At 53.2% G+C, this 12,405-nt stretch overlaps 1 protein-coding gene across 3 annotated transcripts in view; it reads left to right on the plus strand.

Moving 5' to 3' along the window:
- The window catches only part of LOC105467517 (proline rich membrane anchor 1), a 70,593-nt gene extending 66,764 nt beyond the window's left edge, over positions 1-3,829 (plus strand). For 2 of the 3 annotated variants that reach the window (XR_011625600.1, XM_011717151.3), the window contains one exon: positions 591-1,587. Coding sequence is in view for 2 of the 3 variants with exons in the window: in XM_011717151.3 (XP_011715453.1) it covers positions 591-693 (103 nt within the window). In the remaining variant the exon portion in view is untranslated. Of the gene's footprint in view, positions 1-590 lie in introns of all 3 variants that reach the window. The other variant, XM_011717149.2, reaches the window with a different exon arrangement.
- Positions 3,830-12,405: the final 8,576 nt, after the last annotated feature.

Here is a 12,405-nt window from a genome sequence, read left to right on the forward strand (position 1 = left end):
TCACCACTACCATCACCACCATTACCACCAGCATCACCACTGCCACCACCACCACCATTACCACCAGCATCACCACCACCACCATTACCACCAGCATCACCGCTATCACCACCATTACCACCAGCATCACCACCACCACCATCTGCTTCATCACATTTTGCATTTGCCTTTGCCCACACTGAGGAAGATTGCAGAACTCACCCCTAGCACTTCCGTTAACTGTCTGTGCCCTGATCAAAGAGATCAGTCAAAGCTTGACCGGGCTAGACTGAACATACTTTCTTGTTTGTCCAAAACAGCCCTGACTCATACCTGTTGTCCCTGTTTCATCGTTAATAGCTCCCCTCTTTCCCTCTCAACTGTGCCCCGGTTTTCATGACACCCGAGTTGAGAGCACGTCCAGCTGCTGATTAACCCCTCAAGGACTAAAAGCCCGAGGATGCTAACCAAGAACAGAGCTGTGGGCTTCCTTCTGACACTCTCACGGAGCAGGGATGCTAGCTGGAGGTTACGCCCCACCATCACTGATAACTAATGGTGTCCCTGCCTCCTCGTCCCTTGCCTTCCCTGTCCCCTCCCCGCACTTCCAGGAAACCACTGAGAAAAGACGAAAACGGCACCAGCGTTGCTGAGTATCCCATGAGTACTTCGCAGAGCAACAAAGGAGTGGATGTGAACAACACAGTGGTGTGAGTCTGCAGGCCCTGGACCCGCTGGCCAGAGGGACACCTTGGTGGCACTGGTGGACATGGGAAAGCAGGTGGACATGAGCTAACTCTGAGCTTGTCCAGGACTTCATTGCCTCACAGGCCCCGAGCCTCCCGAAGGAGAAACCATTCTCTTCCCAGGCTTGCCCCCGGTCAGCCTGCGGGCCAAGGCAGCTCGGACACCAGGCTGAGCCCGGCTCATGCTGCATGCAGCACCTGGGCAGTGTCCCCACCCCAGGCCCTCCACATCCTCCTCCCTGTCTGGTGTCTGGTCTGTTGACTGCCCCCAGCTGCTGTCTAAAGCATGCGCACTGGCGAAGCCAGGGGGATCTGTCTGTCTGCTGTGGCAGGGACGCATCCCCCTTTAGCCAAAAGAAAGATGGTCCAGGGCCCACTCCCTGCCGGAAAACCTCTCCTCCCAGGAAGCCTGCCTGCTCCTCTGTTCACGTTCTCAACAGAAGCCATCGGCACAGCCAGGAGACAGACGTCCCCTTTCAAAGGTGCTTCCCACACATCTGTTCATCGCCCCATCTGCAATTGTTGTCAATCTTCAGGGCCTGCCTTCTCCCTCCTATCCCCACTGACACCCCACACCCTAGGCTCCTGACTGCCTACCACGGAGGGCTGTGAGCCCAGCCTGCAAAATCCCCTCCTGAGCAGACATAGGAGTGCGTTTACACTCGGGGGCAGTGTCTGGCCTTCCAGGGGGAAAACGACTCACTGAACCCGCGGCCCAGGGCCACCGGGCAAGGGCAGAGGCCACTGCACCTGTCCTCAGACTCATCCCCACACTTGACCCCATAGGAACCGATGCATCTATGTGAGCCAGGCCCTGCCTTAGTCGGCAGAGGCCACTACTTGTGCCAAATCCGCTGTGGGCATGCTGTGCCAGGCTGATGCTGGCCAGGCGCTGGATGTCCCCCACGGTCCCCTGAGGCCTGACTGTTGTACTCAGGCCCTCTCCCAGAGTCCTCCATCCTCTCCCCACTTTACCCTCCCCGAGCCCCAGTCACCAAGAAGGAGGTATTGTTCTTCCAGTGTCTTCCTATCAATGTCTAAAGAGATCTCATGCTATAGAAGCACTGAGCCCTCCAGTGTGGTTGGAGGATCAAGGGATGAAATGGGACAGGAGGAGAGGAGTCCTCCAGGCTGGTAACCCCTGCCTGGTTGGCCTATCTCCCAAGTGGCTGCCTTCCCTGTGGGCCACATCAGGAAGCCCAGGGAGACGGGATGATTTTGCATCTCCTGGAAAATGAGTGGGAAACTCCCCACCGCCCCTACATATGTGCTCAGAAGGAACCCAATGCATTGAATGGTTCCAGTGTCGAGCCCTGTAAGACCTAATTTGCCTCCTAAACCTCCAGTGTACTCCTCTGGTAGATGTTTAAGCTACAGATGAGACTTTGAAGTCCAGGGAAGTCAGACACACCTGAAAACCGGTCCCCATTTGGGCCGAACCTTAAAATGCCCATTGTCCCAGAGTCCTAGTGCCCACGGAGCTGCCTGTGTGTCATTGTCCTGCCCAGGTCAGCAGGTGCAGGCTGAGGACAGGCCCAGGGCATACCCGCCCATAAAGGGTTTTTCTTCTTTCCTCATTTCCTTCTATTTGAGGACTTGTTTGGGGTTTGGATTTGAATTTTGCTTCCCCTGGACACCTGGGCATCAGCATAGTGCCCCCCCTGCCCCTGGCCTGGCTGGTACTTCACAGTGCTCTTGAGGTGCGGAGCCAGGTGACAAACAGGCCAGAGGATGTGGGCCAGCAGCAGGTCAAAGGGGGAAACCCAGCAGACCCCCCCAGGGCACTGTCCCCCACTGCCTTCAGCCTCCTGGTGCCTGCTGAACCCCCAAGCTGTGCCCTAAGCAGACACCTGGGCAGGACCCTAGCCCTAAGCACACACCACCCTGTGCTGCAACCATGAGAAAGTGCCCGTGCCTTGGGCTGTCCAGAAGCTCAGAGTGATCAGAGGGCACCTTCTGCAAGAGAAGAGGTTCCTGGCTAAGGGATCATGGAGTGCTGGGCAGCCTGAAGGGGCTGGGCACAGCCCAGCTTTACACACACTCACCTGGTCCCATCATTCCCTACCTTGGCTTAAACCTAGGAAGCCTGGATTTTGCAGTTAGCCTAACCTTCCAGCCCCAGGCAAGGCTTCCTGGCGAGGAATCAGCTGAGCCATCACCACGCTTTGGGGCCTGTATCCTCTTCCCTGAGCCACTGACACATCCAGGGCTCTGGTCTGCACATAAATTCCCTCTCAGTTGGGCTTGTAAAATCCCTTCTCACTCCAGTTAGCAAAAACCAAGGGAAGAGCCTAGTTTTTTAAAAATACTCACTTAATACCCACACCCCACCCCAAGCCCAAGACCGGCCATTCAAAAAATAAGTCTCATGGCACAGCAAGGAAGACCCACTAGATTTTGAGCTTACGAGACATAAGCGTACTTAAAACCATGCCAGCCTAGTATTTGAGCTTAGAACTTTTATCTAAAATGAGCCGGCAGTCTCCAGACACACACCGATTCTCAGGCTAGTCCAAGCCCTGATGTCAAGAATGAAATGCACTTCCCTTCGCATTTTGTCAAATAGATCTTTTCCAGCCATCTCGCGGTTGACCCCAACTTTGGAACTCAGATCATAGGATCTCCCAGAGGTTTCAGGTGTTCCTAAGAAGCTTCTAAAGGAAGTTTTGGAAGAAAGACTAATAGGTGTAAAAATATAAACATATATATTATATATAGCTATATATATTTAAAGAGATCTCGACATATATATATATATATAAAAATACAGCTACTGTACTCTGCATCTGTACAAAGTATGAGTTAAACTGCCCAGGTAGTGTGAGATACGTTATGCATGAATGTGAATATCCTGAAATCTGCCTTAGCAATGTGCCGCGTGTACTGGGGAGAGGACAGTTGCTCCTGGGAGTTCTCTCAATGGGCAAATGTACAAGTCGATGCCGTCTTATCCACCAACAAGCCATTAAGGTTGGTTTCCTGCTAAGACTTTTGTACCGGAAGCAAGACCGGCAGCACTGGGGGTGTCCATATGCCACTTACGAGGCAGAAAGCACCATGACTTTTTTATTTTCAATAAAAATATAGAGATATCTGTCAGTTGTCGTTTGTGGGGTGGGGGAAAGGAGAATGCGGGCCTGAGGAATGGGGGGATCCTTCTCTGGGGTCCTGCTATACGCCAGGGCTGGGCTGGGGACTTTCTGTGGGATATTTCTGTATGTTTTATTCCAACGGCCCAAGGTCGGTATTTATGGGGATTTCAAAGGCCAATTCTGTCCCTCATCTTGCCACCCACCGCCTTGACTTTTGACTTAATTGAGAATAGGGCAACCAACCTTCCCAGTTTCCCTGGGAGTGAGAGATTTTCCTGAACCCGGGACTTTCAGGGCTGAAACCGGGGATATCTGGGGAAAATGGGACCAGAAGGTCACCCTAAGTTGACAAGTGCTAACGGGAATCACAGGGAGCAGGAATCAGCCGGCCACACCAGCAGGGTGACGGTGGCCAGGGTCGGCCTCCTGGATGTCTACCCCGTGTGTAGACCTCAACACCCACGGGCTGCTCTGCAGAGCCCCCTTACCTGGCCAGTTGCATGGAGAGGGGAGGCTTGCCCGGCAGAGGGCCCCAAAGGGCACAGGCCCCCCAGGCTTGAGCTCCCGCCACCACCCCGCTACTTTGTTTTCCCGCTCCAGGCTCACCCTCAGGCAAGCTTCACAGGAAGCAGCCATGGGGAAGCGCTTCCCACCTGATGGGCCAGGAGGGATGTAGGAAAAGAGAAAAAGTAGCCCCTGCAGCATCGTCATCCTCATCTTTGGAGTGAGGAGACAGGTCAGAGATGGAGCACAATGGTCAAGGTCAAGCACATACCAGGAAACAGGGATGGGGCTGGGGGTTGAACCCAACCTGGTGCCTCCAAGGCCCGGCCACTGGGCACAAGCCAGGGGCCACAACCCACACTCTATGCACTGTTGAGGCACTGCTGGGCCCCACCCACCCCCACCTGGGTTCCCTGGGGCTTCAGAGTTAGCTCAGTGAGAGACAGCTAAGAGCCCTGTGGGCCCAGAGCTGTCAGGCAGGTTTATCCCCCAACCGGGCTCACAGGCCAGGGGACAGGGGCTCAGTGCCGGAACGGAGGGAAGGGCCTGTGTCCCGGGCATCAGGGACGTGGAGGGAACATGGAAGTTCTTAAAGGCGCTCCTGTTATAAGCACCCCTTGCGCCTGGGATTCTGTGAGCTGCCGTTGGCCTGCATACAGTAGACAGGCAGTAGAAGACAGCCATCGTTACAATGACTGTCACTGTTGTCCTTAATGAAACAGCCTGTGTGATAGCGAGGGCTCCTCTGTCCACTGCTCCCTCCTGGGGCCTGCCTGAAAGCTGGTGAGGGTTCAGTGGGACATCTCAGGCCTCACACCCACTCCTGTGCACGCCCAGCCCAGGTGACCTCAGCAGCAAACCTGGAGGCCAGCACTCCTGTGCACGCCCAGCCCAGGCATCCTCAGCAGCAAGCCCGGAGGCCAGCAGGGAGGGGCAGGCATATGTGCTGTGTTCTGCCTGCCTGTGCAGGGGCCTGGGAACGGGGACCCAGGGCCAGCCTGGGAGAGGGAGGTGGTGATCGGCTGAGCTCCGGGAGCCATCAGCACACAGCTGCAGTGTCAGAGCCCTCCTAGGGGCCAGCCCAGTGTCTCCACCTCACGTCTCTGGGGACTTTGGTCACTGGTGACAGCTCCTATGACCAACATGACAAACCAGGCTCTGGCCGGCTTACAGCCCCATGTCCCGCTCTGGGGTCCTGCTGCTGCCTGTGAGGTGGGAGATGCAGCAGGACCCACAGGACATCCCTGCCCAGCGCCTGGCAGGTGGCAGAATTACTGTCTTGGATGCATGGGAGCGAGTGATGGCAGGAAGACTCTTCTTCCTGCCTTCCCTGCACATGATACTATGGTGTGACATCACAGAAGACAGTTCTGTGAGCCTGAGTGAGCTGCTGTGCTGGCTTCGGGTGGAACCTGGCTCAGTAACATGGCCGCGATGTGGCCTCACCTTTGGGCAGACTCACCCACAACACCACGCTCATGATAGCCCCCATTGAGTCACTGGTTTCCTGTTCCTCTACCATCCTTCCACTTAGGAAGTAGCTGACCAGTCATGTGACACATGGAGGCTGCCCTGTCTCCATGTCTGGCACAAGTGGTGTCCACAGCCTGCGCTCCAGGTGCCTATGGCTGCCTTTGTCTGGGAGATCCAGCTCTGTGAGCGCCTGCTTGTGGGGGCAGGTGGAGCCGCACTCCCAGCCTGTCCTCCTCTCCTCTCCGTGCTCTCCTCTGGGGCTCCTTCTGCTCTCCATCATATGTTCATCCAGTCAGTCAGTCCCCAGATCCTTAAGAGGCTCTGCTACAAGCCAGGTGCCACACTGAACACAGGGTTCAGCTTTCCTGACCCGAAGCCCCAGCTGGAAACCTCAGAGGTCCCCAGCTCCTTCAAACTGGTGGGTCCCACCTGGGCCCTCCCATTTGCTCTCCAACCCACGTCCACTTACCCAGCCTCTCCCCATACCATTCCCTACTTCACTCCCTCTCTCCACCTGCCTCAGGCTTCTCCTCACTCCACACAACCACCGCCTGCCCAGCTGAGCACTCAAGCCCACCCTGCTGGCTGCTGTGGACCCATCTTTAGTCTAGCTGCCCTGGGCCCCGAGGCTTCCCCAGCCCCACTCCTCACTGCTCACCCCACCCCACGCCCCACCATCCAGCAAACCACACTCACTGCCAGCCTCGTGTTCCCACCCCCACCCCTTGGCTGGGCGTCGCTGTCCTTGCCCAGCTCACCTCTCCCTCCAGGTTCTGCCTGGCCACCACTCATCTGCTATCCAGGCCCCCTTCAGAGGCAGCCTCCTCACTGAACACACATGGAACATAAACCCAGTCGTGCACAGCGCCGGAGGAATGCCTCCTCTCCCGGGCGGCACAGACAGCCCTGCACGCAGAGCTCCCGCTCTCTGCCCTCTCTGGTGGATGTTTCCAGTCGGTTATCCTCTGCGGCCTGAGCCTGGCAGTCCCTAGACAGAGGCTGTTCACTCATATCCTAGTGTTGACTGGGGACGGGGGTGTGTCCTGGGGATACAGAGGGAAGCAAGACAAGACCTCTGCCTCCAGGGGTAGGTTGGTGGTGCCAATGGCCCCACAATGTGCACAGCGACAATGCCACCAGTGTGGAGATAAAGGGACACTCAGGGCCAGCTTCCCAGGGCTTCATGTACTTTGTTTCTTTAATAGTCCCTGCAAGCCTAGTAGGCAGGAAGGTTACCCCCACCGTACAGATGAGTAAACTGAGGTTAAATGGCTTACCAACAGGGGAAAAAAGGAAAAAAAAGCAGTTAAGGCACAGAGTTGCAATTCAGACCTAGCTCTGTGTGGCTACAAGTTAGTTCTAGGGTCTTCCAACCCAGACAGGTCCTTTTGGATTTGAAATGGTCCATTCCAACTGGATTTATAGCCAAGCATCTCCCCGGCCGTGGGAAGCACAGAGGAGCTGCAGTGAGGGACCCGCAGGTCTAACAAAATCACTTCATAGGTGACTTCTGCAAGGCTCTTTCCCTCTGAGCCTCGGATTTCTCACCTGTGAGGTTGGGGGAGATAAACTCCAGTGGCTCTTTTTCTGATTACCACCTGTGCCTGTCTTTGAGCACGTCTCATCATTCTCTATTCTATCACCTGAGTTTATTTTCAGTACAGCACTTCTCACCCCCTAAGAACAATTGCCCTTCTGTGTACCTGCCTTTCTCCTCCCATTACAATGTAAGATGGTGGGAGCAGGGGGCCTTATTCATCATCAAATATCCAGCCCTCCAAACAGCCAAACGTGCTGGGCATGGGAAATATTTGTTAATTAACAGTGGGTTATACATTTTACACAGTACATACAGGCATAAAGGAAAACATAGCATTTTATTTCATGTAACTGTCCAGAGTTCCTACCTCATTGGGTGTGAGGGGGGAGAGGAATAAAAACCCTGAATTTGCAAATTGATGGCATTGCAGCCTCTTCTGGTTTGACCAGAGTCTTTTGGGTGACTCTGTGTCTTGTAGATAGACCCTTAGTCATTGAGGCGTCTTCCTGGGCCTGCTCCCTGTAAGAAGCACCCTCAGGTTACCCCTGAGCAGATGTCTGTAGCCTGGTTCAGGGGAGCTGGGCTCAGGCCACATGGCATCTTCTGGCTTCTCACAGGTCTCTGCTGCAGAGGGGCTGGCCTGGGCTGCTTCCTGGACAGGTGACTGTGGGGCTGTGCCTGGATCTTTCTAGGTGAAGGGTGACTGCTGCCCCCACCACTCCAGTTGCACATGTCCAGGCTTAAAGCAGCCTTCTCCTCCTGACTGCGGCCTCTGCACGTGTCCCGAACGCCCATGGGGACATCTGAACTCTGCACACTCACCTGGTTCAGGGAGGGCTGTGGATGCTGCTCTTCGAGGTTTATGTGCCACCATCTTCCGGGGCTCCCTGGGGCTTTTTCAACTAGGCATCTCTGTAACACCCTCACCCGCAAGAAGACAGGTAAAGACATGGCCACCTGGCCTCCCAGGGCCCCCTGAATTTGTCTCCCTTTTCCTTTTGCTGACAATCCTCTGCGGTCCTGAAGAGATGATCTGTCTGACTCCTTATCCTGTCTGCCAGAATTTCCCCTACACCCCAACCTCCTCCTGCCCCATGAAATCCATGCAACTAGACCAGGGCACATGGTTTCCTGGAGAAGAATAAAGAATACATCCATTTATTATTTTCAAAATAGTATCCCCATTCCAAACCCCATCATGTGTTCACACCGAAACGCTGGTGTGAAATCCAAATGCTGGCAGAACGTGCCATATGGAGGAGGATTTCCCGGTTGCTCATTCAAACACAGAGAGGTGGGGAGCCGTGAGTCACCACACGAAGCCAGCAGCGTGGGAGCACCACGCTCAGAAGAATGGGAGCCAAATGCCCATTGCAAGCTGTGATTTCATTTCAGCAAAACACCAGCTGCCACATGGCATTACAATGTGAAGAATAAGTGGCTGTGTGACTGCAAGGCATTTAACACAGAGCCAGGCACGCATCAAGTAGGGTGTGCCTCATCAAGGTTAGCTCCCATTCTTGTTTGGGATTCCCATTCTGTGCAGGGTACGTGACACATCATTCCCTTCAGTCCGTACAGGAGAGAGGAATTACCATCTCCATTCTGCAGTTGATGAAACTGAGGCTTAGTGAGATTCAATGACTTACCTGTGGTCAGAGAGCAAGTTAGCAAGAAAGTCCAGACTCCAACCCTGAGAACCAACCTGGCTGCAAAGCCCTGTCTGGGTTCCCCTCTACCTGCCTCCCCCACCCGAGCCCAGCATGGGAGTCCAGCCTCTGCGCTGCAAGCTGGAGGCCCTGGGCACACCCCGCTGTCCGCAGAGCCCCCCACGCCCTGCACCCCCCCTGGGCAGAGTGATTGTCCTCACCTGGAGAGTGTTTCTGTCCTTCATGCTTGATTGCTTGCTGGTTCCTTTCTTCTCCAAGTGGCCACTTCAAGGAGCGGAAATCAGGGCGTCTGCCAGGCAGCCCTGGGAAGCTCCCTTCTCCACCCACCTGCGGGGAGCCTGTCTGGGCTGCATAATTAAAAAGCCAGCTCTTTGTTCCTAAAACAGCCAAATCTGTGGCTTCCACAAAGGTCCTGCACACCCTGCAGGGAAGAGCTGGTGCCAGGGGCTCACCTTGCCCCACCCACCTGACCTCAGCTTCTCTGAGTGAGACGAATCCAGGACGGCTGTGGGCTGGAGAGAAGAGCCCGGGCCTGAAACAGGGTCAGGGCTGATGGTTGGCATATGGAGGGGCAGGTGGGGGCAGAGGAGTGATGCCAGGGAAAGGAAGGGCTGCATGGGGGCAGAGAGCACGGCTGAGTGGCGCTGGGTACATCCCACCCCTCTTGGCCCATAATACGGGAGAGCCAATCTAAAGTGGAGAGCAAAAGCACTGCCCTGCAGGGCCAGGCAGGTGAATCAGTGAGAACACCAGGCCTGGTAAATCAGCCCAGAGGTGGCAGGATTTTTGCCCACGGGCTTGTGGGTTGTTCTTCTTGCTTTGGAGGCTGAGATCAGTGGCGGGAACTGAGCAAAGATGGAGCCTGCATGTTACACTGGAGGTATCCAGACCAAAAGAAGAAATTAGAAATTCAAGCTCAGCAAAGAAAATATGCTCTGGGCCAGGGCCAACCAGCAGGCTGCCAGTTAGTAACTTGTGAACTAAATGACTCTAGGTTACCTTGGAGGTCAGAGGAGTAACAAGGGACTCCTTATCATTTAACTATTGGTAATATGTAATAGCTCAAACCTGGGCTTTGCAAGTAGAAATACTCAGACTCAAATTTTGCTCTATCTCTTACTGAATGATTCCTGCAATTATTTAATCTCTCCATGCCTCCCTTTTCCCATTTCTAATATGGGGTTAATAATAGAAGTGTCTGCCTCACACCATTGTTGTGAAGATTAACTGAGGTTACTATATCAAAATTGCTATACATGACAGGCTCTCCTATTGGTCACTATGATTACAAGTAATTAGGGGCAAGTTTCCTTAGGGCTGGGTAAACTCTCAATAGGCCAAATCTAACATAGTTTATCATCACTATCTTTATTTATTTATTTTTTGAGACAGAGTCTTGCTCTGTTGTCCAGGCTGGAGTGCAGTGGCAAGATCTCAGTTGGCTCACTGCAACCTCTGCCTCCTGGGTTCAAGCGATTCTTGTGCCTCAGCCTCCCAAGTAGCTGGGACTATAGGCATGCACCACCAAGCCTGGTTAATTTTTGTATTTTTAGCAGAGACGGGGTTTCACCATATTGGCCAGGCTGGTCTCAAACTCCTGACCTCAGGTGACCTGCCCGTCTCGGCCTCCCAAAGTGCTGGGATTACAGGCATGAGCCACTGTGCCCAGCCCTATCATCACAACCTTCTACTCATAATTATTATTTCTCCTAAAACTACTATATTAAGTGGGAAACTAAATGTGATTTAATTCGTAATCCAAAATTTTTTTCCATGTACATGAATTCCCAAAGCAAGGGGAAAACACCTTTGTCAGAGATGCCAATAGCATTGAGCCACCTGAAAGAAAAAAACCCTCAGATTTCTCTACCCCATGCTTCTGGCACATTTTAGCCAAAGGAGCCTAGACCCCAAAAACAGGGAAAAGAAATGAACACGTGTTGAGTGAGGCCCTGTGTTGGAGGCAGACGGCCTTCAGTCTTAACGCTACTCCCGCCAGCTGCATGATCTTGGATAAGGCACTTAACCGCTGGGCCTCAGTTGCCTAACCTGCAAAGTGGGGATAATAATAAGGCTTATCTCATCCAGGGGAAGGGGCTAAGGAATAAAAATCATGTATGTAGAGTGCTTTGTATCTAGTAGATGCTCAATAAATGGTGGCTATTATTGTTTCTCTTGGATCCCCTTTACCTGAGGCTCACCACTCATTCCTGTCAGTGAAGGTCTGGCCAGCCTTTTACTAATAACACATCAGCCATCTCCCAAAGCATTCAAACTCCATAAAAACACGGTTCGGTACTATTCCACTGGGTTCCAACCACTCCCTTCATTCTTCTCAAGAACCTACCATTACTGTCAAAACACCAATTTTCCCAATATACATATTTGCCAATCAGTTCTATTAAAGAAGTATAATAAACGATCTGCATTGTCCAATTAATGCCAGAGGCCCAGCTCATGAAAGAGATGGGAGCACCCATCTTCTCTGATCCAATCCAGTCTTATTTGGCCTGTTGTCGCTTGGAAACAGAAACGAATCAGCTGCAACCACTTGGCCTCTGATGAGACTCTTCGGGAAGAGATTTCCTGGAAACATCCCGGTATCAGGCTGAATGACATGCTTGCTAAGAGATGGCACACAGTGGAGACTGGATGCTCTTGGCTACTGCCATGTGCGGGCTCTCCTGGGTATGGTAGGTCTTAATCCTGAGGCACTGCCTGAAGAAAAATAGCAAATGAGCCTGCAGCTGTGAGCTGTCCCTCTGTGCTCTTCAGGAGGCAGCCAGTCTTCCCAGGGGTCCACAGATTCCAGCGCGGTCTCCCAAGTACCATCACAGTTCTCCACCCATTTGAGCTTTCCATCACCCCAGGAAGATGGGTAGACAGCTCCATTTTACAGAGAAGGAAAAACAGAGGTCCAGGGAGGTTTAGTAACTTGTCCAAGGTCACCCAACTCATAAGAGGCACGCCCACTGTGAAAAATCATTAAGAACAGAATCTACACATTTGGAGATTTGGGCCGATTCCACCCTTGGGAATCTCAGTGTGTTCTGCTCACACACTGAAACCAGTAAGGTGCTATGTGGAAAGGAAACCAGTCTGTACTGTGGCCGTTCTCCATGCCAATAATTAGTGCTGGTCAAATCTGGATCAGGTAAATGTTGCTGAGATCTATCTCCCTGCCCTCCGTTCTGCATTTGTGGCCGTCACCTGGGGATGACGTGTGCTGTGGCAGAAGTTCATATGGGCAGCGGCTGGGAGCACAGTCCTTGGGGGTCGGATAGCCTGGGTCAAGTCCTGGCTCTGCCCCTTACTAGCTGCATGACCTTGGGCAAGTAGCTCTACTTCTCCAGGCTTAAACATAAGAATAAAAGGAATAATCAGTAACTTTTAACAAGTGT

The sequence above is a fragment of the Macaca nemestrina genome, chromosome 7 (genome assembly GCF_043159975.1).
Source record: "Macaca nemestrina isolate mMacNem1 chromosome 7, mMacNem.hap1, whole genome shotgun sequence".
Lineage (NCBI taxonomy): Eukaryota > Metazoa > Chordata > Mammalia > Primates > Cercopithecidae > Macaca > Macaca nemestrina.